Here is a 27,420-nt window from a genome sequence, read left to right on the forward strand (position 1 = left end):
AGATACCATCAGATCATTTACCACACCCCACGTACCAATCCGATAAAAGTTCATGGGGGATACCAATAAAGCATCCTAGTTTAACAATAAGGATCAATAGATCCTTAGAAACAAATATTTATTACTCCAGAAAATAGCCTCGGTTTGTTTAATTCAAAACATTTCTTAAAAATACTTGAAAGCATGTATATGCACTGACTTATACACACATGTGCCAGTAGATTATAATACAGAAAGGTGCAACGACCTGTTCTCAAATCCGGGTAAATAGATATTTTAACAGCCTTTAACGACCTATTTCTGAAAATGCACAAAATTCAATTGATGATGGTAACGAAACAATTATATGGCTTAATTTTGTTATCTTATTAATTTTTTGTAAATCGTCCTATTTTAGAAAATTAATTTCTGTGAAGTCCAATCAGCAAAAGAAATGTGTTATAATCACAACTTTGGCAGATATTTTCATTCTGATTTATCAGAATAATTTTAATGATTCCATTATTGAGCTGATAGAAAATAAATGTTAGAATATTTATCAGTTTTTTAAGTAATGTACATATATTTTCTTGAATTAGCATAAATCAATTTATTTTCCATCTCATTTATATTATTTTTTGAGAAAACTCATTTATACTATTTCAAAAGTATCTGTCAAATTATATGTAATGAAAAGCGCTAATGAATGCACTTGGTAATATACTTCTTCTCCAATTTGAACTGATATGTATTTTTTTTTTTATAATTATATGACCTATTGACCTGAAATGAGCTCGAATCTAAATAAAATAACCTATACTATAAGCAGTGTAAAACTCGACAAATAAAAGTATCATGTGTTTGGGCCTTAAAATTTTGTTCGGTCCATATTCTTTCACGGCCCAAAGTTGTGACCATATTATATTATCAAAGGGCCTATTAAGGCATAATAAAAGTGCATTTTTGTTTTTTTAAAGGACGGAGGTCTTCAAAATTGTTTTTTTGTTGTTGTAAGCAGTGTTATAATAACAGTATGTGTTCGTCAAACGGATAGGGTAATGTCAAGTGATTAATCGAAAATAATCGATTCTAATTGAAAATAATTGACTGATTAGTCAGAAAAATCTATGGTAGTTTGATCATCGCCAACAACAAATCGGCCTAAACGTATGTTTTTTAGAACACTGGTTGTAAGTTTGAACTTGTTTCAGTAATGAAATTGGCATTTCATGTCTTTTTCCAAAAAAAAAAAAAAAAAAAAAAAAAACTCATTAATAAAGACACCGATGGGTCCATTGTTATAAAAGTTTTAAAATAGAATTAAGAGTACAAAATAAGGAAAATTAAAAGAATGTATCAGTTGTATGATGCTAAATTATAACCTTTCTGTGGTTATGCCAGTTTATTCAAAATAAAGAAAGAAAGAAATTAAAAAGGAGAACCATAAAACCCTCCTCTTAAATGAGGAAGAGTTGGTTGGTGATATATATGATTTCTTTTTAGTGAGACTATATATATTGGTCTTTAATATGAATTAATATTAAAGACAGTATGGTCAAAATTCTAATATTCATTCTTTGCAGACAGTAGGATCAAAGATATCTATTTGACTAAATTTTGGTGTTCATCTCTTAAGAGGGATTTGTTACCTTATTTACATCTAATTTTGTCTTTCAATACTTCTTTACCTTGTCAAGCTTTGATAATTCAAAGAACATATATGGATCCTCCTTTGGCAGAGGAAGAGGATGGGAAAGAGGCAGGGGTAATATCAGCTATTTCGGAACACAAAGATGGAACCCATACGCTTGGTACCGAGCTTCTTCTAGCTCTGAAATGAATTGAGTGTTATTCTGTCTTGATATGCCATGTTTTGTAATCTCGTAGTATATGGTTTTGTTTAGTTCAGCTTGTTGTTGGGATGCTGTTACCTCTTTTGTTATGTGAATCTTGTAGGCTATTACATTCTTCAAATTTGGAGTTTGAAATGCCCAATCTTTATTAGTTTCAATAGAAACTGGTGGGTTTCTCCACTATTTAAAAAAAATATATGAATTAATATTTATAGTTTCAAAGTTTATAAAAGTTTATCTGAATTGTTCAATATAATCATCATATTAAAATATACTTATAAGATCAAATTGTACTTTTTTTTTCAGAATTGTTTAATATTTTTTTAGATTGGTAGAAAATCACTTGATTTAAAAACTATAAATCATTTAAAAACAATGAGTTTTTAGCTATTAAAAAAAGATTTCTTAAAAATGTAAAATTTAGATTATGTTGAACGATTTTTAGCAACTATTTGAGAATGTCTGCCAAAAGCTACTTGTAATTTGTAAATAGCATGAAGAAATTCTGCCAAACGGTGTACTCTTTTTTTTTTTTTTTTTTTTCTGTACGTTTTATGATGTCAAAACAACACTACCGATATTTTTCCTCCTAAAAGTCACTTATAATCTTGCATTCAAATTTAGGTCTGGCCTTTGCAATTTCTGCTCCGTGTCTAGACAATTAGATATCCTTTATTAATAAATGCTTTAAATCTATTATGTTGCATAAGTGTTATTGAAAAGTAGACTATGAACAATTCAAAATTATTGCGTGCACAAGTCTATATATAAAGCTCTTGGACTAATAACCGTAAATCACATGTTATCTGCCTCTATACCTAAAATTAATTATCATAATTCCATTCCCTTTGGAATGGTAAGATTAAATATTTAAGACACAAACGTAGGCGTAGGGCTGCAAACAAATCAAATCGAATCGAACTTAACTAAGTTTGAGTTTGAGTTTGAACTAATTTCAAATTGAACTAGTTTGGAATTGAAGTAGGGCTTCGAACTGAAAAGAAGAGTTCGAGTTTGATTCAGTACGGTACGAACTAGTTTTGAACCGAACTGGTTTGAAATTGAAGCAGGTTTTGAAACTAAAAAGAAGAGTTTCGCACTGAGTCAAACTCAGTTCGAGTTCGATTCAAATCAATTTCGAATCGATCTAGATTTAATTCGTTTTAGTACCAAATTAGTTTGATTTGTTTCGAACCGATTTTTTTTTTTCGAATCAAGAGCTATTTTGCACCCCAATACGCAGCACAATACCAATTGTTATAGGACTAATAAATAGTTGATAACTAATCAATACCGTTCCGTACTTGTTGAGTTTATTAATTTAAAAATAACCATTAAAAGAAATTATGTTTGGACAAGGCGACAAGCATCATTGCATCAATGAATAAGCCAGCCAATTGTGAAGTCCAAACTACGATGTGACATCTTGTTTTCTCTTTTTTGTTATTTTTTATACATGATCCAACAAGTACAAAAAAATGCACTGTATATTGATTCATATATATATATCCATGTGATTTTGTATCTATTACCGTATTATTATTTTTTTGTACTTGTGGATTATGTATAAAAGATAACAAAAAGGCTGAAGTTTCATACATATCCATGTGATTTTTAAAATAGATACAAAATCACCTGATCTAAAGATTCTTGAATTATATAAAAGAGCCCTCTGAATTATATACCGTGGTCAGATTGGATCTGTTTAACATCAGACGGATCACGGATGAGATGAGTTAACTCAAAAGATGCTTAGTACAGACGATGCGGACTCGACAAAAAGGGGGGCTCAGAACTCAGAACTCAGAACTCAGAAGAGATTGGCTTTATTCAAGATGAACCAAAATCTCTAATAAGCACTTAACAGGTTGCACAGCAAATTCTTTAGAACTAATTAATAGAGTGCAAAAATTGGACACAACCGTTGCTAACGATGAATTCATAATAAAGACGTGGCGTGGCTGTTATATATAACGGTTCATGGAAAACATAATTAATACTTATTTCTGAATTTACCAAACTACAGAAGCCAACAACGGTCTTTCTGAATCAATTAATCGAATTATACAAGTGATTAGTCTAATATCTTAGATTTAATTTTAAATGACACATGACACATACATCTTGGTTCACATATATAGGTTAAAATCTGACACCTTAAAGCCCATTTGTTTGCCAACATATATAGTACATAATTATTAGAGGTGTATAAATACATATTTTATTTTTACATAATGCAGCATATATTTTTAAAAATATAAAATACACATTTGAATGTTTATTTCTTTATTTACGAAAGTTAGCTAAACAAAATTAAGTGGGATAACTGAGGAAAATAATTCGGAGGTAGGTGTAATCCTAATAAGAAAATGCAAAAATAATTCGGAGAAAAATAAAGAAGTTTCAAATTTTGATGAAAGAATTCAATATTTAGAAGTTTTTTATGGGTATGATAAAAAATAGGGGAGTCTTGATACTGCTTTTCGAGAAAAAGGATCTCAATTTTTATTCATGCATTCTAATTTTACAGATACAAATTTAATGTTTAAAAATCACAATGTTTGTGTACTGTGGACTTCAGCTTAACTTAATTTTAAAATAGAGAAATTATTTTGCTCACTTGTTTTTTTTATTATATTATTTTTTAAGTACATAAAGAAGAATAAATTCTTTAAACAATTTTGTCAAAAATATAAACACTATATAAATTAAAATCTTCACAGCGTTCACATACATAAATAAGAATAAGAGGTGATGTGAAACGATTTTAAAATGATGGATGATCTCTTTAAAAAAAATTAACATCGCATATTGCCAAAAAAAAAAAATACCAGAAAAATTCAGATTAGAACAATACAAATAATATGCTGCAATTATTTCCAGTTGCTTTGAATAAGGCTATACCTGCGGCCATTTTTATTAATAACTCAAAAAAAAAAGTTTTTTACAAAAGTAACCCCAAAATCTGAGTTTTTCCAAATATAACCAAACCGCCAAGAACGCTGGCGGTCCACTTCTATAGCAGACCGCCAGGGACATGGGCGGTCTGCTAGGGACCAGACCGCCAGTGTTCTGGGCGGTCCGCTTTTTTTTTTTTTTTTTTTTTTTTTTTAGAGATCTGATTTTTTTTCTTAATATTTTCATTTGTGAAGTTTTAGTTTTTTTTTGCTTAGAGTATTTGCCAAAAAATAAAACATTTGATATATTTATAAGTGATGTCGTAACTCTTTATAACTTTCAATTGATTTGTCAGTTGGATATAACGAGTCTAAAGATAACACTAATTCAAAAAATTTCAAAAAATTTCAAGCTCTGACAGCTTGTTGATCTTCTTCTCTATATTTATGGTACTAAAACAATAGTTTAGAGATACCGAGGTGTGTGCAGCCGGACAGGGAGCTCAAAGGCAAAGCAGCTGCTAGGTGCAGTCCCTCGGGGAAGAAGCATAAGAAATGATTGCAGTTTTTTTATGATGTATTTATTATGATTGCAGTTTTTTTATGATGTATTTTGGACTGTAGTATTATTATGATTGTAGTTTTATTTTATATTTCATGTTGGTTTTTTAAGGAACCACTTCCATAGCAGACCGCCAGGCACCTGGGCGGTCCACTAGGGACCAGGCCGCCAGTATCCCTGGCGGTCCGCTAGCTGTCTTATAAGCACGCTTTCTCTCTCTCTCCAGCACACAGTCTCATTTGTTAAACCACAGAGAAGAAAGAGAGCGATTTTGGCAATTTTGAAGCGGTTTTAGACGATTTATAGGCGATTGCTACAGATATTTTATTTTTTATTTAATTATTTTCTGTTTAATTTTTAATTAATAATTATTAGTCTTTAATTAATATTATAATTAACTTTTAAATTGCAAAAAATAATGAATCTATTATACTGTAATTCTTATGATTTTTTTTTAAATGTAGTTTGTTAAGGAAAAAATGCTGGTTGTACTGTACGTGGGCGGTCAGCTAACTAAGGGTGTAGAGGGCATGTATTACTCGAAAGATGCCTCATTCGGCTTGCAGGTTAATGAAAGAACCACATTTATTGAACTTAAGCAACTAGTATACGAAAAGACTGGTGTAAACCCCAACCGGTATGACTTAGAATTGGCTACCCGAATTGACACACAACGGGCTGGGGCGGGTAGACCTTACTTTGTGAGTTTTCCTATAACAGATGAGGAGTTGTGGAAGGCTGTGTACCAACAATTTGAGTCTAGGGGGGTCGCGATGATAGACTTATATTCCAGGAGGGTTCCCCAGGCCGGGGATAGACCTTTTAGTGCGGCTGGGGCTGGACCTTCTAGGGCTCCCCCTGCTGGACCTTCAGGTTATGACAATTCGGCTTATGACAGCCAGGGGTACCACCACTCCCCTCATGACAACCAGGGGTACCACCACTCCCCTCATGACAGCTAGGGGTACCACCACTCTCCTCATGACAGCCAGGGGTACCACCATTCCCCTCATGACAGCCAGGGGTAGCACCACTCCCCTCATGACAGCCAGGGGTACCACAGTCCCTGTTATGACAACCCGGGGTACCATAACTCCCGTGAGTTTACTGAAGTTGTACCACCACCACCACCACCCAGACAGGCACCCATAATCCCTACATTTTCAGCTATACCAGAGTCAGTACCGATACAGTTATCCGTTAATCGAAATGATACTAATATTGATGCCATACCGGAAAGAGAAATGGAAACTGGAGATGAATACCAAGGAATTTGGGAATCTGATGACTTATTAGATGGTGATGCAAATGTACCAGGTTTGTCCAGGAAAGAAAAATTCTCAATCAGGGGTCGGGGGAATAGGCATCCTATCGCCACATTCAACGATACCACAGCTTTTGAAGAGGCTGACATTAGTTTCTTTGGTCCTCGTGTTGTATACAATCATGAACTTGCCCCAGGGCAAGTCTATACCAACATAGATGAACTTGTAAAGAAAATCTATGAGACTCATGTTCACGGCAACTGGGAATGTATATTACAAAAAAAAAGAATAAAAAAGATTGGTTGTGATATGCAAAAATGCCCCTCGTTGTGAGTTTCTCCTTTATGCAACCCCTGCGGGTTCGGGGGAAGCATGGATAATTAAAAAGTGTGAACCACCTCATACATGCAAGTCTGCGTCCACAAGGACAGACCATTCAAATCTGACAGCATCACTAATTGCCGATGCAATTGAGGCAGACATTAAGTTGGACCCATCGATGAGCATCAAGGCGGTGGCTATGGCCGTCAGACACAAATACATACATGTAATCCCAAAATATAACAGGTTGTGGAGAGGTCGTGAACTTGCGATTTGCAGAATATTCGGTAGTTGGAAGGATTCATACGACTATCTGGCACCATTGCTCCAGGCTATGGCAAGTACAAATCCCGGCACTGTATTTCAGCGGTGGCATGGCCCCATTTATGACAAGAATGGAGTACTAATAGAGGGAGTTCAACAATTCAAGGGCATAGCATGGGCTTTTGGTCCTTGTATCCAAGCTGTGCCATTCATCAGACCCGTTATCAGCATTGATGCATGCTTCATGTCTGGCCGTTACGAGGGGAGGCTACTGATAGCATGTGCATATGATGCTGAGAACCAGCTGTTGCCTTTGGCGTTTGCAATTGTTCAGAAAGAGGATGGTGAGAACTGGGGATTCTTTATGCAGTTTTTAAGAAGACGGGTGGTTGGGCCAACAAAGTTTTTCTCTGTAATATCAGACCAGCACAAAGGAATAAAATATGTTTTTGATCGTGAAGAATACGGTTGGTCAACACACACTGGCGAGTGTGTGCACAGGTTGTGTATGCAACACGTTGCAGAGAACCTTAGCAAGGCAACCGGACACGATACATGGGTCCTAGAAACATTCAAACGTAATTGCAAAAAGAAGAAGCCGAGAAGGGTGGAAGAGATGAGTAGAGAATTTGCAAAGGTATGTGTTTGTTGATTGTTTACATGTCTTATTGTACTTTGTGGACATATTTTTATTTTAATTGTTTACTTATATTATTTTATTTCCTTATTTATATGTAGTATATGCCGAAAGCAAATCTCTACTTAATGAAGGTGGGCAAAAATAACCCCAGAGATGTCCAAGAGCCACCAGCATATGAGAAAATATTTCAAGCACGTGATGGAGGTTACCGTTGGGGAATTATGACCACCAACAGTTCTGAATCACTGAATACAGTCTTCAAGGAGAGCCGGACGTTGCCTGTGGCTGCAGTTGTAGAAGACACTTTCTACAAGTTAAATACCTGGTTTCAGGAACGGCGTGCTAAGACCGCAGAATTAATAAGGATGAACCAGTCATTTTCAACAAGGGTGGAGGAGAAACTCAGAAAACACAGGAACAAAGGTGCAACTATGACGGTGATCCCGATGGGTAATGATGGTACAGAATTCGAAGTGCACAATCCAAATGAGTACGTTCCTTCCAGCCGTAGACCAGATGGCACTATGGAGTTTGTGAAGAGGGCTTTCAAGTACGTAGTGCAATTCCGAGAGGCAAGAGAGGTGACCTGTACATGCCAAGGACCCCAACTATCTGGAATACCTTGTAGTCACGTGATGGCGGTATGCCGAGTGAGAAACTTTTGCGAGGATCACTATGTCGCTGACATGTATCGTACCGATTACCTTGCTTCTACTTGGGGTGGATCTTTCCATTCTTATCCCAACCAGCATGAGTGGCCTGCGTATGTCGGTGATAGAATACTCCCTTCAGAAGGATGGATAAGGAAGGGGAGGAGGAGACACAAACGTGCTATAATGACCATGGACGAGATGGGTGGTAGGAGGCCATCGGGAAATCAGGCTCGCCGTTCCGTTCCGTTCCGTTTCCATCCTGTTCAACAGAACCACAAACATAGACTAATTGTACAGTAAACATATACTAATTATAAAATAATTACAAAGGAATGAAAAAAAAAATTACCTGTAGATCTAGTAGCCTAGAAAATCGTCTGAAATCGCCCAAACAATCGCCTGCACTCTCTCTTTCTCCTTCTTTGCAGTGTGTGCTGGAGAGAGAAAATGCTGATTTTGTAGGACAGCTAGTGGACCGGCAGGGATACCAGCGGTCTGGTCCCTAGCAGCTGATTTTGTATTCGTGAACTTCACTTGTTAGACTATGTTAGACTATATTTATAAGTGATGTCATAACTCTTTATAACTTTGATGTAATTTGATTTGATTTGTCAAAAAAAAAATAACAGACTGTTTCAATTTTGGATAATTTTGGCCGATTTTGAGGCGATTGTTACAGGTATAAGACCGTTTCGATGGAATTGTTTAGTTTTAACACTTGATTAGTTATAATTTGACGAAACAGATACGTTGTAATTTCAGAAGACCGTTTCGATGTAAAGCAGAAAAAACATAAAAACCAACATGAAATATAAAATAAAACTGCAATCATAATAATACTACAGTCCAAAATACATCATAAAATGCAATCATAATAAATACATCATAAAAAACTGCAATCATCTCTTATGCTTCTTCCCCGAGGGACTGAACCTAGTAGCTGCTTTGCCTTTGAGCTCCCTGTCCGGCTGCACACGCCTCGGTATCTCTAAACTATTGTTTTAGTACCATAAATATAGAGAAGAAGATCAACAAGCTGTCAGAGCTTGAAATTTTTTGAATCAAGGCCAAGTCCTTAATTAGTGTTATATTTAGACTCGTGATATCCAACTGACAAATCAATTGAAAGTTATAAAGAGTTACGACATCACTTATAAATATATCAAATGTTTTATTTTTTGGCAAATACTCTAAGCAAAAAAAAATTAAAACTTCACAAATGAAAATATTAAGAAAAAAAATCAGATCTCTAAAAAAAAAAAAAAAGCGGACCGCCCAGAACACTGGCGGTCTGGTCCCTAGCAGACCGCCCATGTCCCTGGCGGTCTGCTATAGAAGTGGACCGCCAGCATTCTTGGCGGTTTGGTTATATTTGGAAAAACTCAGATTTTAGGGTTACTTTTGTAAAAAACTTTTTTTTTTGGGTTTTTAATAAAAATGGCCGCTATACCTGGGAATGAATACAAAATAATACGATGGCGACCTTTACTTATTTTTTGCGCCAACATGAAATATTTTTCATAATTAATTACAGTCAAATACCAAAATATTTTTTTTTGAAGGTCTAAATACCAAAATAATTAATAATTGGTCGTCTTGTTATTAAATTTCTTACTTAGCTTGCTTGAGATGTTGACATCAACCTAAAGAGAAATTTAGTTATATCCCCATCAAAACTTGTCTTTTTTGATATTTCCCCATCACAATTCAAAATTTAATTATATCCCCATCAAAACTCTACTATTTTATTTATATCCCCATTTCATCATTTAACTATTTAAAATTTAAAATTAATATTATTAAAAAACTTGAAAAGACGATTTTGCCCCTAAATAATCAGGTGCTAGTCCCTTCCTTTTCTTTCTCTTCACGCTAATTTCCTTCCTGCTAAACCTTCGTTTTTTTTTCTTTTTCCCGCGTTTGTTCCGACGCTCCCTCTCTCTCATTTTTTCTCTGCCTAATTCAATTAATCTGATCTACGGTATGAAACTTTTATCAGTTTTTTTTTATCAGTGATATCATTTTTTTGTCCTCTGACTGTACCGGTACCAGTATCAACTATATATTGACGATATTAGGTGTTGACTATTGACTATATATTAATTAGGTTATGATATATATGTAAAACCAGAAAATGTAATTGATTGCCTCGTGACAGAATTTATGCAAGGAAGAACGTTTTGAGACGAGAACAAGTGAATAAAAGAAACCTTTAGAAGAGAAGGATCTAAGATAAAGCGCCTGTTAACTGAAATCATTAATTTGAAGAGAAGACAAGACGCCGAAAATGCAAAAGCCAACATGCATAATTTATGTAAGAAGAAGAAAAGAAGAAGGCGAACAGAGAAGTAATTAAATAGTAAACAGTAAACAGGGGTAAAGTGGGGATTTTTGTGTTTTCAGGAAAATGCAGAAAACATGAGTCTTGTCAGAAAGGATTAGGTGTTGACTATTGACAATCTTTTTGTTTTACTTGAATTTTAATCTCTGTTAGTGAATATTGATCTCTGATTTGAAAGTATTTTGATTGGTCATTAGTGCATATTAATATCTGTTAATGATTTTAGAAGTTGAATAGGTTTAGTTTACATGTATGATTATGATTTCATGCTCAAATCAGTGATTGAGTGATATCATTTTTTTGTCCTCTGACTGTACCAGTACTCAGTATCAATAACCCTTCTTTGTCCTCTTACATAAAAATATTTTTTAACATCATGATTAAACCGGTTATCTCCACTATTAGTCAGGCTTCCAATGATTCTGCTCCTAATGTTTTGAAGGTATTTTGACATTTATATTTTTGTCTTCATCAATAATCAGTAATTCATGATTTCATGCTCATGGCCTGCACATAGGAAATTGAATAGAGTGGGTAGTTGTTGTAGTTTTTTTTTTCTTTTCAAGCTTTTTTCATTTTTTTTTCTGCAATTACTATTCATGTAATGTCTTCACTGTGACGTTTTTTATTAAAACAATCAACAAGTATGAATGAAACGGGCAAGCAACTGAATTATCTTAAATGGTGGTTACTGAGAGTAGCTAGTGAAGAGTTTCAAGTCTACTGTGTCGTACCAGTTAATTTTGAATCATTGGTACATACTGGTAAATAGAGAGAGAGATCTGTCAGAGGCATGGAAGGAATGTTACCATATGACCCACTGTCTTTTCGATATTCAAATTGTAAATAGCGGACTCCAAAGAAAGAAGCACGATACTTGACGAAGGGCAGAGAGGCAGGAAAAAGAAACGGAAGGATCAATGTGAAGAGAAATGGAAAAGAAACGGAAGGGTAGAGAGGCAGGAAAAAAGAAAAGGAATGGTTAGCACCTGATTATTTAGGGGCAAAATCGTCTTTTCAAGTTTTTTAATAATATTAATTTTAAATAGTTAAATGATGAAATGGGGATATAAATAAAAAGTAGAGTTTTGATGGGGATATAACTAAATTTCGAATTATGACGGGGAAATATCAAAAAAGACAAGTTTTGATGGGATATAACTAAATTTCTCTAACCTAAAACACATGATTGGATTAATCAAATTTATAACTTTTAAAGCTAAGGTCCAGTTCAGCAATTTGACCCTCATAACTGCTGCATATTACGTTTGCATGCTTGCAACTATGAATTCACGTCCTTTTTAAAAAAAAAAAAGTTAGTACCTTTAAATACTTTCTAACAATTTGGTAGGTACAGAAACATATTTACAACGAGTCAAATGACATTCATTCTTAGATCTACTTTTTTATTCTCATAAATTCCTCTAAACTATCTAGTTTTCTAATTCTACTTATATACATTCTTAATGACTCTATTATTTTATTTTCTATCTATTTTCACAACCAAATCGGTTCTTGTTTGACCACTGTCGTGCTCTGACGACTGGATCTGTTTATCGCCACACTCCGATCAAGATGGATTAGAGACTCTACGCTCCGAGCTACAGCGCTCTTAGTTATGATCGACTATGGTCCCTCCCCTCTCCCTCATTCTCCTCTCCGTCCAAGGAGGTAGAGCTGAGAGAGAAGGGTGGGAAGTGCTGATGTGTCGGGAGTGCGGCCTAGAAGGGATGAGAGGGACAAAATGAGAAACAAAGTGAAGGGAGGTGGAGGGAGGTTGTCGCTAGAGTTTTTTTTTCTGCTTTTGAAACCACCCGGATCTAATGGAACGAATTCGCATCTTGGGGTGTCAATGGGTACGGCAAGAATCGGGTAGAGGCATTTTCATACTTGTACCCGTTACAAATTGTCCTTACCCATACTCTACCGCTACGAACTATCTTATCCGTACTCTACCCTTACCCGTTATAGTTGTTGGATAACGAAATGATAACGGGTAAATAACAGGTAATGCTATTATGATAAAAAAAAACATTATTTACTAAACAATACATTAAAACACATTCATTTCACAAATATATATACACATTTTAAAGGTCTAAATTTTTTTTTAATAGTTAATTAAGCGTAACACAATTATAAAAAATAGTTGAAGAATTAATATTCACGGCTCATTAATATATATAATATATATAAACTTTTTAAATAATTATCCGATCTGATAACGTGTACATAATAGATTTTATCCGTACCCTTATCCGTTTAGATAATGAAAAAAATAATTTTTATTTATCCGTACTTTATAAGTTTACAAAAAAATCTTACTTATATCCGTTTTATCGAATACGGTACGAATCGGATAAACGGATAAAAGAGTGCCATTGACGCCTCTATTCCCATCGCCTTAGATATCTCAAATTCAGAATTGATCCATGGAAATTCCGAACCGTTCAAATCTTTCTGCACGATTCTAAAATAACTCTCCCGGTTTAATTATGTGCTGCGTGAAATCAAAATAACTCTGTCATTATCTTTACATATAGAAACATTTTTACAATTTTAACTATTGAGGGGTTCAGAATAGAAAACTTCTTGGATGTCTCAGTCTCAGATGTACAAATAAGAAATTCATAAATAGAGCCGCGTTCCTACGTGGCATTCCTTGCACCTAATTAATGAAATTCGATTTCAACTTTGAAGTGTGAAGGTTCCCATTTTCCATCTCTTTCCGGCCAAACACAAACAAAACCTTACTTTTCACTCCATAATTAATTATTATTTTGACGAACATTAATTAATAAATATCTGTCTGGATCTTATTTATTTAAATTATCTGTATAAATTGAATCCATCTCCCCTGTATTAGGCCAGCCCATAGTATTATACAACTTTTTTTTCATTTATATAATAATTCAAGTTGTCTAAGGTTCGATTGATCCTTTCATCGTACTTTATTCCTCTGTTTTATTTTTATTATTTTTATTATGTTAATATTTAGATCGTGCAAATTAAATTTGGCCAGCCTCAAAATTTATTATAACTAGTTGTCTATAAATCTTATCTAATTTTTCTTGAAAAAGGTTCAAAGATCTAGACTACAAAAAAAAATTTAAAGGTTAATAATTTTAAATACTTACTAACAATTTAATTTATAAAAAAATATATTATAACGAGTCAAATGACCCTTCTTTCTAGATTTAAATTTATTTATTATCATGAAATCATCTAAATTATTGTAACCAATTAATCATACTTATTTATACATGCACTTAAACACTCTATTACTTCATTTCCTATCTCGTTCTACCACTGGATCTACTTTCGTTTAATAGTCGTCGCGCTCCAATAGCTGGATCTTAAACACTCTATTACTTCATTTCCTATCTCGTTCTACGACTGGATCTACTTTCGTTTAATAGTCGTTGCGCTCCAATAGCTGGATCTGCTCATCTCCATGAAATGGAAATAGAAACGCTACACTCCGAACTCTAATGATACCGTGCTCTCAGCTATGCTCTTACTTATCTCCTTTATTCTCCTTTTCCTTTGAAGAGGTAGAGACAAAAGAGAGGAAAAAATATTGCTATGTCGGAGGTTCTCTCCCGTTCGACTTCATTTTAAATATCTTAATGACTCAAAAACTTGTGTTAAAATGTTAAATATTGTAGAATGTCTGGCATCGATAATAAATTTTAGATATTATTTTTTTAAAATTCTTCATTGCTATCGTAGAGTTGATAATTTTTTTTATATCAAACTGAAGTAATATAGATCACATTGAGCAATTTTTTCTTGTTATTTGAACTATAATTTTTTAGGAAGCTGATAATTAACCCCGCACTTCTCACCCTCCATTTATCTCTGCAGAAATTTTCAAAATAATCATGGAGGTATTGCTCAATCATAAATAAACTGCTAGTGTTTAATTTAAAGCATCGAAGTATTTATGTTGAATTCAAGAAAGTATTGATCACTATGCAATGATCTTTATTTATGAAAGAATAAATCAATCCATCATTTATCCCCTCACAAAATATATTTATTTATTTTTTTCTATCATCCCCCCACAACTGAGGACTATTAAATAAACAATCCCTCACCCAATAATAAATATTTGTCAGTTATCCCCCCACAATTTCTTTTTCTATCATCCCCCGCAACTGAGGACTATTAAATAAACAATCCCCACACCCAATAATAAATACTTCTCAGATATAATCATAAATGCTTGCCGAAACAATGATGAATACTTTCTTGAACATCAATAAACAGATAAACATTTTAATTGCAACTTTCAGTAAAACATCTAGATTAGATTAATATTTTACGTTACATGGATAAATACTTGACAATACAAAAATGAATACTTTGTTCTTGAACTTGTCAATAATTAATGCTACATGATAAATACTTCTTAAAAACAAGAATAAATACTTCTCAGAAACAACGATAAATAATTTCTTGAACTTATCAATAAGTAATGTTTAATCAAATCAATGTATCTTCATTTAAGAGACAATGATAAATACTTTTCAGACATTATGATAAATATTTGTCAGAAATAATGATAAATATTTGTCAGAAATAATGATAAATATTTCCTTGAACATCAATAAACATATAAACATTTATTAGCGGAGATTGTTATTAGATGACAATATAATTAATGTGGAGATAAATGAAAATTATTAGCATAATTAATGGGGAGATAAAAGGTAGTTAAGGAAGTTAATTTTGAGAATGAGAGAGAGTGGGTGGGTGGGTGGGTGGGTGGGTGAGGGGGGTGTTAGTTTGTAATAATCTAGAAGTCAATAATACGATAAATTATCATAAAGCTTTGTTCATGAATTGAATGTTTATTTATATATATCATTTTGTTGCCTTGAGTATTATTGAAATTATGGATCATTTCGAGTTCATGACTGAAATTGTGAAACTCCATAAATATAGATAATATATACTCTTAAAAGTCACTGACCAAGGTAATTAGCAGGAACACTAATTACCGCGATAAGGTTAGCATGTGGATTAAAAGATGGTTAAGTTTTACAAACCACCTGACACGAGATGTCATTTTAATCACATAGATACATGTTCTAGGAACATGGTATTTGACAGACCCCGAATGAAACATTAAATAGAATTGTGTTCGTGTCATTTATGTTTTCATTCAGTGTCAAGTTCTATAGTATGAGGTATTTATCGTTCTCACTAAGAAATATGTATGTGTGAGTGTTATCTAACGCTGTCCGTAAAAAGCAGTCATAACGATAGCATTTCCATATGTATAGCTTAGCTGAGGAAGTGATAGTCTGCCAAGAATACTATTTGTCCCTCGTATCTCTATACGAGCTATAGCATCACTGGGCCCCTTGGTAGAGTTAGATTATCTGCATGCGGTATAATTACAAGAGTAATTATATTTAATAATCTACTCAAGATCAAGAAAAGATACAGTTAGCAAGGATGACACACATCTACCTTGAAACTGATCTGATAGCTATGAGACAGAAGAACAGACACAAGTAAATTGTTTACTGGATCGTGATATTATACAGTACAGCATCATCTGTGTAATTGGATGGTCATAGTGTATACTGCCAGATGCCTCCTATGATTATAGAAGTTAAAACAGTTTTAATTATATTTACCAACATAACACAGATCCTATTGGGTCACACCATATAGGAGTTAATCGGAGAATCTTATTGTGATTGATTATAAATTGGTTATGATCAATATTAAGATGGTTATAATTAATTATACGTGTTATAATTAAATTATATTTGTCATGTTAAAAATGACAAAGCAAAAACTAATGGTTATAATTAGTTATACTTGGTATAATTAATTATAATTAATTGTACGTCGTTTAGAATGACAAACAGAAACACAGGTTTGTTTATAAACGTGTTTGACATGTTGTATAAAAATTACCAAACGAAAACCGCAAACGAATATAATTGTACATGACAATTATACATATTTGATTTGGATAGTTACTATTTACTATTCCTTTGGGTTAATGGGTTTAGAATCCATTAAACAAATCCAACCAATATGAAATAGCAAAATCCAAATTGGATGCCTCATCCAAAACCGCCACAAAAGGGCAAAAATGTAATTTTGTCAAGTACGGGGGTATTTTGGTCTTTTGGCGAACCTCCTCATTTGCCTATAAATAGAGGGGTGAGGGTTAGAGAGAAAAACCACTAATTCACGTGTTAATCTGATTACTTCGTTAATTGGAATTCTCTCTTTCTCTGTTTACGGTTTTTCGATCGGTGAATAGTGTTTTACCGAATTTTTGCGGTATTGCAGATTTGGTTTAATTAGCAAATCTGATTAAAACGAATTTTTCGGTGAATAGTGTTTTTGCAGAATACTGCGGTTTATAGTATTTCTGGCAAAAGAAATAAACCGCTCTCTGGTTAGTCCTGGTGGATAACCAATAGAGGTATCACACGTGTGATACTCCGAGTCGATTCCTTCCCTGGTGAGGCTCTACTCGCTCGGTCTGCATTCCAACTGTGATTTGGAAACAAGGTATAAACATGTTATATTAATCTATTTAATTGATAAATAGATTTAATGTTTTAGAAAATCAATTATGGAGTAGATCTGTAAATAGGATTAAACGAATCTTCTTGATTCGTTTAATCCGTAGCTTAAGGTAGATGTAAAAGTTTTGTTTTACTCTTTCCGCACCTTAAGCATATAAATGAGTTTGAACAGTCAAAACTCCAACGTAATTAGTCAATGGGTTTGAACAGTCAAAACCGAACAGGGGGTGTAAATGGGGGATGGGGTGAGGGGAATGATATAATTATTAAAAAAAATTATTGTCAATACTTATGTACGTGTAATGGATTTGTTTATGGAGCCATAGGCATTCAAATTAATCCTTTTTTTATATATACAAGATGTTATCGTATCGTCTGTGCTGGATTGACAAAAAAAAAATGAAATGAACACAAAAATAAATGTTATTATATTAAAAAAAAAACGCAAATTGAACATGACTAAAGTAGTAAAAAGTACCATTTACCATTTAATAGCCTGATAATAATAATTTTTGAGTTCAACAAATTGAACAGGTAAGCATTCAGGGCAGATCTACAACCAAACTAAAAGGTGCCTAACTATATGATTTCAAAAACTTTAATCATGCATACTGAAATTCAATTAATTTTTTTTTAAGTTTATTATAAAATGCTAAATATTTGTTTATAGTTTAGTGATTGTCTTGAGATTAGAGAAACAAATTTGGGAGCCTTGAACTGTTGAACCGGATGTTAATGAAGAAAACCTTGAAAAACAAAATGGTGGTGGATTACAATAATCAATCTTTCCAAGGACTGGGGGAAGAACTCCCTATTATGTTATCAACAAGAAGTTGCATACGAATGAATATAGATTTCGCAAGAACACTCCAATATAAGCTTTTAGATCCAGTGTCCTTTTCTAATTGCATTTATTGTTTATCTTTTCTTTATTATATTGTTGGGGTTGAGCGGCCGCCTGCCATTGCACATTCTCTACTTCAAAAACCAATAAATTCCAACTTGGAGGAGTTGACCCTCATTTAAAAATTTCATCAACACACAACTACCTACCTTGAAAGTGACGATGAATAATGCTATTTAAAATAAAAAAAATTAAGGTCGGCATTAAATTAGTTTATTACTCTCTCTCTCTGTGTCATCAACCGATTTGCTACATTCCTTCCAATTGAATAAATTGTCAAGGCTCCTGAACATGCGACCCTTTTCTCCTTGCGAGATTATAAGCTTATTTTAAAGAGATTTGGAATTTCAAATTTGAACCCTCAAAAACATCAATAAAAACGGCCACCAAAAATGTTAGAACCCAGCTGGAAACTGCACTGCCAATTTTAATCCGATCGTATATCTCATTGCAAATTGTGAAAAAAATGAAGTAAAAATGAAATGCAACTCAACCTCTCTTCTTCTTCTTTTTTAATAAATTCGACTCAATATCTTAAAGTTACAGAATTTACAAGCCCTCAAAAACAAAACAAATATAAAACAAAAAATGTATCTACCGACTCATATTTCTCTTGACATGCTATTCATGCTATCAACCATAAATGAGACAAACTTGACTCTTTTCTAAAAGTTTTAGAAACCAAATAAGACAACAAATGGTCTAATTTCTCTACTTGCTTTTCTTTATAGCACACTGAAAAGTATATCTCCACACCAGAGAACTGGTCTACAGTCCATGAAAATAGTTGGGGAAAATTTCTATAGATACCCATCCAAAATCTCAAATTATCAGAGCTCATGCATTTCACTTCTCTCCAAAAGATGTCTAGCTATTTCCTTCACTTATGTTTCTAGCTAAATCAGAGGGGGTAGTTCTGGTAATCCAATTTGTGAGATATTTCTTTGCTTGCAGGGTATGTGAGATAAACTATTGAGATTTTGTACAGCATAGTAAACTTTCTTTCTATCTTGGAAAAGCAGATGATAGCAAAGCGACCAATGAGGGATCAAATTTACAATTTGAAAAGGAATCAGGTTTTCTATGTTGTTTGTGTGGGTTGGTTTAAAAGCTTTGGATGGTTGTGCTCGCCTTCATACGTTACAATAAGCATGGCAGAGTCATCTAAGCATCTCTCTACGTGCTTTTTCGCTGGGCATCCTTTAACTCCGCTGCATTTGTAGTAGCCCCTGGAAATAAAAATAATTACTTTACACTACAACAGATAATTACTTTGCATTGGATAAAAAAACAACCAATAAAAACTTTCTCACTGATCAAAATTAAATCATCCTCCCAGAAAGAAAAATAATTTAGCCCAAAAAATGAAAACTAAAAAATGACAGAGAATAAAGAACGCCCAGCACTATAATACTTCACAAAACAGATCACTAAAGGGGAATTCATAAGAACAGATGCTCAAACCTTACATGGCTGTACATATTAAATATGGCAACTGTAAAAATATATATCATATCTGCATATTCAGCTTTGACCTTTTTATTTGTTACTACACAACTGGAAATTAATTAAGGAAGAAAACCTAGGGAGAAGATCTGAGAGAACAAAGACACCTTCAAATGTTGAATGGAATAACACTTAGACAATGCATTTTGTCAATTCATATGCGAGTACTAGATTTATTTTTTTCAATAATTGTGAAAGTAATCATATAAAATTCTAGGCAAAGTTATTTAAAATAACCAAGGGCATGAAATTTTAAAAGCTCACTATGTAGTTAATTAATATTAATATTCTAAATATAATCATAATTGCAAGATGTCAAATAACATAAATAAAAGGTTTACCTGGGATGAGGCGAGCCCTTAATTGGCTTTTGGCCGTATTTTCTCCACGAGTAATCATCAGGGGGTATATCTGCAATTTTGTCACTAATAGCAGGGACTTTAACTGTGTTTTTCACTCTATGTTTCCTGTAAATGAAATAAAAAGAAAGCAAAATAAAAGACATTATCAAACATATATAAATAATAGATTTAGAATGCAATTATTATGCTTTCAAAAATTGATGCTAAAATATATCTCAACCAATTGAAGCGCAACTGAAAGCACCACTGGTCTATGCAATGGAATATTGCAAAATGAAATATTAAAAGAAAGATAGCCAATAGGCTATAAAATATGTTCTTTAACTCGTATAAAAAATCCCATAAAACTAAGTAAGTAGGGAATTTGCAAAATAATACCTCTTTTTGGCACAATGACATTTTCCGCTGGTTCCACATTTACCTTCCCCATTTTCCCCCTTTTCATGGCACTTTCTCTTAAAAGGAGGTAGCCGAGGGCTGACAAGGTCGGATGACTGGGCCCCACTTATGAGCTGAAATCCACTTCCATCCACACTAAGTGAAGAATATACCGAGTTTGGTATTGAAAAGTTCTCAAAATCTATGTTAATCTCACTAGTTTTGCTCCGTTCATCTTTGAATTGAAAATGGGTTGATTTTGGTTTACTGGACTGTGGTGTAATTTGATGATTTTGATTAACCGAAGAAGAAGAGGGATCTATTTCAAGAATCGGGGATTCTAAAAATATATTTTTGTTGAATTTCGGTGTACTTGCAGTCCTCGCTAAAGAACTAGAGCCCGAATCAATTGAACATTTGCTTTTTGGATAAAACTGGAAGGAATTTGATGGGGAGGGATCCGAATTGGGAACAAATTGGCCAAAATTGGACAAAACCGGGTGGTCTAACAGGCAATTAGGGTTTATTTGAGGTAGGCTTCTGTTCTTCCTATTCTCTGTTTTTGATCTCGCATGGCCCTTATTCTTGCTCAGAAGAAAAACAACTTTGTTGAACCTAGAAACAGACTCTCCAGTCTCTAGCGCTATTTGCCTAAACTGGAGTTGATTTTTGGGCTGGGAGAGAAGGCTTAGAACTCTATGGCAACTGTTTATGGCCACTTGATTTGCCTCTTCAACCCCTTCCATCTCAAAATTGATGGCATTAACAGACTGCAGTTTTTAAATTTTGACTTCAAATTAAACATGAAATTTCAGAATTTCAATAATAAGAATAGCTAAAAAAATCGGATAAACATATAATTTTGGATTTTGATGGCCATTTCTACTTAGGTCAAAACGATATTGCTCGTTTGACAGAAATCTATAAACTCTGAGGGTAAAAATTGCACAATGTTAGAATTATGAATCATTATCAAACTGAGAAGACGAAAATCAGTAAATTCATGGGAGGTTCCTGGTTCTGTCTCAAATTTTAGCATCAATCAGACAGAAAATTTCAAAATATCAAAAGATAGCAGAAGAAGAAAACTTACCAACAGGTGGAATGATCGAACGTACTTGCACTTGTATCTCAAAGGATAGCCTTGATCAGATCATCAGAGACGGAGCGAGGGGGTAGCGTGAAGTATGAGCTTGTGAAGTTCCTTGCTTAAATTTAGTACCTCCTACCGTAGCAAGCAATAGTTACTCCATTGTTGCGTTGCCACTTGCCACCGTGGTTTGGAAAATCTTTCTATCGACAGCCCCCGATTCAATTTTTGCGCGATTTTCCCTACCGTGTGACCGTGTCCGTGTGGCTGGGTTTAGGTTTTGGGCGAAAGAACACTCAATTTTACGCGGATACTTCTTTACAAGTTTGTGTGCGACTGCGACTGCGACTGATTCTTAAGTTGGATGTATCATGTATTTGATGATCAAATCGGGGTAGCGTCAAGGAATTCATATCATCTAAGGTAATACAATATTTATTATTAGATTAGATTGGCCCGGTTTCTGATCTGACGGTCAAGATCTAAACTAAATATTTCAGTTACTTAAGAAGATCTGGCCAAAACGTCAAGTATGTGTTGTTAATTATGGGAAAATTACGCTTATACCCAATTGTTTTTCTAAATTGGTTATTTACCCTGCTCAAACTTAAAAAATAGTCCAGCGCCGAATCCAAATTATTTTCTCTATTCTCAATCTACAAAGATACTATTATTGAAAATTATATGATTTACCATGAAATATTATAGTTTTTATTTTGTCCTTCTTTTTATAACAGATAATCATTTCTCTTTAAATTAAATAAAGAATGAATAGGGAATTTTCAGTACTAATTCCTTTAGGGTAACTGAATTTTTTTTTCTCACATAAACAGTAAAAAGCAGTTCAATTTCTATACCTACACCAATTCTCGATAGTGGGCCGAACAGGCCCTTAGGTTTGGAATAAACAAATAAACCCTTTTGATTTAGCCTGAAATATTTATAGTTCCAATTGTTAATTTATTTTCCATGTGGTTTCTTTTTATTTGTTTTGTTGCTTTTTTCTGCTACTTTTTATTTCTGTTATTTGATTTGGACGGATAAACGAGCATTTTTTAAAATTTGATGGAAATTTAACAACTTTAAAAGTTTTGATGGGTACAAGAGAATTAGATTCTTCGAATATAGCTCCCTAAAAAATAGGATTTGTTGTATTAATAAATTTATTTCAGAGAAAGGTCAGAATTTTAATCTGGACCCCAAAATCAAGCTCTGCTTCATTTGCAAATGAACCCTTCATAATTTAAAATTTAGATTCTCATGGGCTTTACTTTTGTTGTTATTTTGTGTTCGAGGAATTACTTGATATTGATAATGGTTATTTTGAAAATCTTTACAGTTTTTAGAATGGATTATAAAAAAAATCAAATAAATTTAGAAATTAAAAGTAATTTTATAGATATGTTACCCATCTAATGCAAAATACAATCAAATCTCATACAATTTTAGTTGATGATGGACCGTTATTTTCGAATAGTTAAAATTTTAAGTCACTTGATTTACGGTGAAACATATAAAGATTCTTTTTATATTTTATAGACTTAATGTGCCAATAATATATATCACGGCTATAGTATTAGATTTCAAACTAAACTTTATTTTATAAGATTATAAAAACAGAGTCTCAACTTTCTAGCAAGAAAATAAGAAACACGGATGTCACTAATTTGGTACTCTTTACCTCAAAAAAATAAAAAATGTTTTTAAATGAGTGCCTGAAAATAAAAAAATACCTAGCAAATTTTACAAAAATATTCTACTTCTAGAATTTAATTGATAAGCTGTTATATAATCATCCTCTCGTTAAATGTCGTTAAACATATTATTTAAAAGCTTAAACCAAACTGCATAGATTATATTTTTATTTGAATTTTTGAAGCATGACTTTTTTTTTTTCTCTTTACTCTTTAGGGTTTAGGCCTAGAACAAGTTAAGTTAAGCCTGTTGTTTTATTTTAATATAGAAAGTTGATTTGGAAAAGCTGTTCTGATCATGCTCGATTTGAATGTAACCAGTCTGAATTTGCCAATTTTTAAATTTCGTACAAATAAAATAAATAAAAGCTGAACCACCATTCGCTTATAGGTCCGTATTCTACTCTCTAGCATTTAATAAATCTTCAGTAAAATTCAGTCGTTGCTATTTTTATTAAATTCATGTTTCTGCGAGATTTGTGCAACCAAAACCTGCCATTGGAACTCGTCCCCGTTTGTTAAGAATGATTTATTTTTATTTTTTTAATAATCCAATCTTTATTTTAAGGACGTGCTGGAGATTAAGTTTCTTGGTTTGAAACCTATTTTAAGAGTTTGGAAGGTTTAAAACGTAAATTTAATTTGACCAGATTAATTATTTCTTTACCAGTCAATTAGTTTTGCAAATTTGTGCATTTTTTAACACTGCGGTATCTTTTATTTAACACTTATATTTAAGATATACATATTTTATTTTATTTATGTGTTCTTATTTATTAAAAAGAGATAATAAATTATGTTAGATTTTTCAAATAAAATATAATAATTTTATGTATAAAGAGTTAAAAACAAGAGAACAAACATATATAAAACACCTATAATATTGTATATTTGTAACATAAATAAATAAAAACTGTATCGTCATATCTGTATTGTATTAAATATTATGTTCGTATTAATATTCATCCATCTAGCAAGGAATTAAGACCAAAATTTTTATTAATACCCAAAAATATTATAAATTACGCAATCTACCCACGTTTTTGTGGGATTTCAAAATTTTCACCTTTCGGTGACTAAATAAACTGGAAAGAGAGGCTTTGTCTGGTTATTTAGTCACTGAAAGGGGCATATTTCAAATTCCCACATAAAAGTGGATATATTTTGTAATTTTATAATATTTTTGGGTATTAATAAAAATTTGGGAATTAAGAAGTTGGTTAGGAATTGTGATACGAATAAAAGAAGATGAAGGAGTCTATTGCAATTTGTCCATTTTCTGTATTATCAGTTCAGTTTATCACACATGCAACATATCATTTAATACTGCATGGGGAATTATAAATTTACAAAAGTCAATACTAGTGAAGGGTAAATTGCAAAAGTGGTCCCCCACCTCTGCTTTGAAACTTTCCAAGTCTCAGATGCGCATTGGAGATTTGGAGTCTCTCTCTCTCTCTAGAGCTGGTAGCCTGGTACACTGGACAGAGAGACAGAGAGACAGGCAGACAGCACAGTAAGGTAAACATGCGCCAGATACTGCATCTCTGTTATTTCAACGGTTTTCTTATTCTCTGTTATCCAAATTCTCATCTTTCAGATATCTTAATTTTTGAAAAATCTGAACCGTTCAAAATTTTAAAGCACTAATATCAAAGAAATCCATTTCCAATTAATATTGTCTTGTGCATTACATATAGGTTTCAAATTGAATATGGCACATTTTAAATAAATTGCAGTTATTTCAAAGATACAAACTTCATTATTTTGTTAAGTCGATTAAACAGTCTCCAATTGTAACATTGTGCAATTATTAGTAGTACAGAAGAGTTTAAATCGCTGTCACTATAAGTGGGACCACTGATCCGTTACTGCGTTGACCGTTTTTGTTTAGGTGGCACGGGGCACGGGGCACGGGGCCACGGGCCTCTATAAAGAAATTTCTTTTCTTTCTAGACTGCTGGGGTTCACAGTTTCACACTTCACATGATTTGTTTCCCATCTTCTCCGGATATTTTGTAACCTCATCCATGCATACAACCGTGCAGTCATTCACTGTACAACGGGCAGCTAACATATCTGAATGATAAGCATCTATTGTCAAGTTCCGAAAAATAGGAAAAGAAAATGAGAAAAATGGAAAAAAATACATTTACTAGATATAATTTAAACAAATAAATACATTTACCTTCTGTTGCATCAAAACTTCACCACAATTCATCTAAAAATAGAAAAATATGTTTCTTTTCTCTTATTCACCAAATTTTAAAATTTTGAAAGCATGCATGAGCATGAGCATGCCCTATGCTATGAATCCGAGCTGATAAATTAAATGAAGCATCTTTGAAGCATGACTACATATTTATTTTATACATACATATATACACAGTCACAAACTCACAATTCTAATTAGAGTAGAATATATAAATATATTGCCAGAATATACAACGCGCGAGTAACCAAAATATACCTGGCAGATCATAGAGCAGGCATTATTTCTGTTTGTCGATTTTTTATTCTACTAATAATAATAATATACCTACCTACCTACCTACTGTTTTACTTTTACCTTAAAAAAAAGGGTACCAATTAATTAGTTATATACCGTTGGAGTTTAATTCATGCAGCGCATGCAAATAAGTCAATGCACGGATCAATTATATCTAATCTAAATAGTATATATATGGTTGGAAATGTCGATCTTTAGTGAGAAATATCATATTATTGGATACATATGAATATATGATATGAGTTGGCAATTGCGTTGACCAACATAAATTGTAAAGGCGTGCGCATTTTATAAGGTGAACCTTTTGTACTGTATAATGTATATTGAATAAGATCAGAAAATAAAATCAAGGTAACATGTTGAAATTGTTGAGTCTGTTATTTTTTCTTCACATGTTTATTCCCGGGATGTGGGGTGGTAGTTGATTTCATGATTAATATTTAAAATATCAATTTTAGTGTGAGGGTTCAAATGTATATATTTTATTTTCTCTCAGTCATGTCTTTATTTTATAAATGAATTGGTGTTCGGCAAGGGAATAACTTGTTTAGTCCTAATACTTGAGAAAATGGCATGTTATTTGAGAATATAGTTAAAAAGCAAAAAAGTTGGACGAAATTATGCAAAAAAAAAAAAAAAAAAAAAAAAAATCTCTTGAAGAAATGAGAGATAAGAAACGGGGGAATACGGAATGCCTATCAAAATGGATATGTCAAATGAGAGAACATTAAAAAATAATAAACACTGAGCTGCTCCTTAAGAACCTGGGTAGAAGCGTCTAAAAAAGAAATCCCAAATTGCCCAACAGATAATCTGTACTAATTAAGGAGATCTCGTTGGATGAGATTAAATAGGATTAAGAAATAAAGGAAGCTAAAAGAGGACTGCCCAACAGATAATGAAGAGTTAAATGGTCAAAAAAATATGCAAAGTCTTGTTCAAAATTCAAAAATTTCTAGCTAAAGAGGACTGCCTAACAGATAATTCAAAAATCTTGTTCAAAATTTCTGGCTTGGCAAAAAAAGATGTAAAAGTTTCTGCATGACAAAATAAAGTCCTTTCTATAGAATACAGCTTGATATTACAAGATTCTGATTTACTTTTGCATGGGGCCCATTAGGCCCAATATGCAAAGTCTTTTCCAATTGAAAATTGATAGGTTTGCATATCTGCCCTTCCTACGGAAAAGTATATCTGAATTCCCCTTCCTACAATCCTACGGGGACAACAAAATAAATCTTTGGTCCAAAAATAATAAAATTATGCCTTTTGGGATATGCCCATTGCCCGCAGAGGCCCAGACAAAGGATGGTCCAGATCTAAACAGAAAATATTATGTTACCTAAGAGTTTTAATAGGGACTTCTTTAATATTTGTACGGATTCCGATTGGATGATTCGGATCTAAACAAAAAAATCATCATGTCACCTAAGGTACACAAATAATCATGGATTTGGAAAAAAAATCTGAAATCAACTGAAGGTATTACATGATTATTTTTTGGTCCCAAATTTGGATAAGATCAGAAATGTTAAGAAGATTTTTTGGTCCCAAATGTTGATAGAAGATTTTTTTATAAAAAATAATAATTATTGCAAGTCCTCTACCAATGTAAAATTTATGTAGCCCTTTCCATTGT

At 33.0% G+C, this 27,420-nt stretch overlaps 1 protein-coding gene across 1 annotated transcript; it reads right to left on the minus strand.

Moving 5' to 3' along the window:
• Positions 1-18,741: 18,741 nt before the first annotated feature.
• LOC144574889 (putative WRKY transcription factor 74) lies at positions 18,742-21,845 on the minus strand. Its single transcript, XM_078324985.1, has 4 exons — positions 21,582-21,845; positions 20,489-21,258; positions 20,090-20,215; positions 18,742-19,471 (listed from the first exon to the last, which is right to left on the minus strand). The coding sequence occupies exons 2-4, from the start codon at positions 21,232-21,234 to the stop codon at positions 19,324-19,326; spliced, it is 1,020 nt and encodes a 339-aa protein (XP_078181111.1). The 5' UTR covers positions 21,235-21,258; positions 21,582-21,845; the 3' UTR covers positions 18,742-19,323.
• Between the last annotated feature and the right edge of the window lie 5,575 nt (positions 21,846-27,420).

This window comes from Carex rostrata, chromosome 23, assembly GCF_964058835.1.
Source record: "Carex rostrata chromosome 23, lpCarRost1.2, whole genome shotgun sequence".
Lineage (NCBI taxonomy): Eukaryota > Viridiplantae > Streptophyta > Magnoliopsida > Poales > Cyperaceae > Carex > Carex rostrata.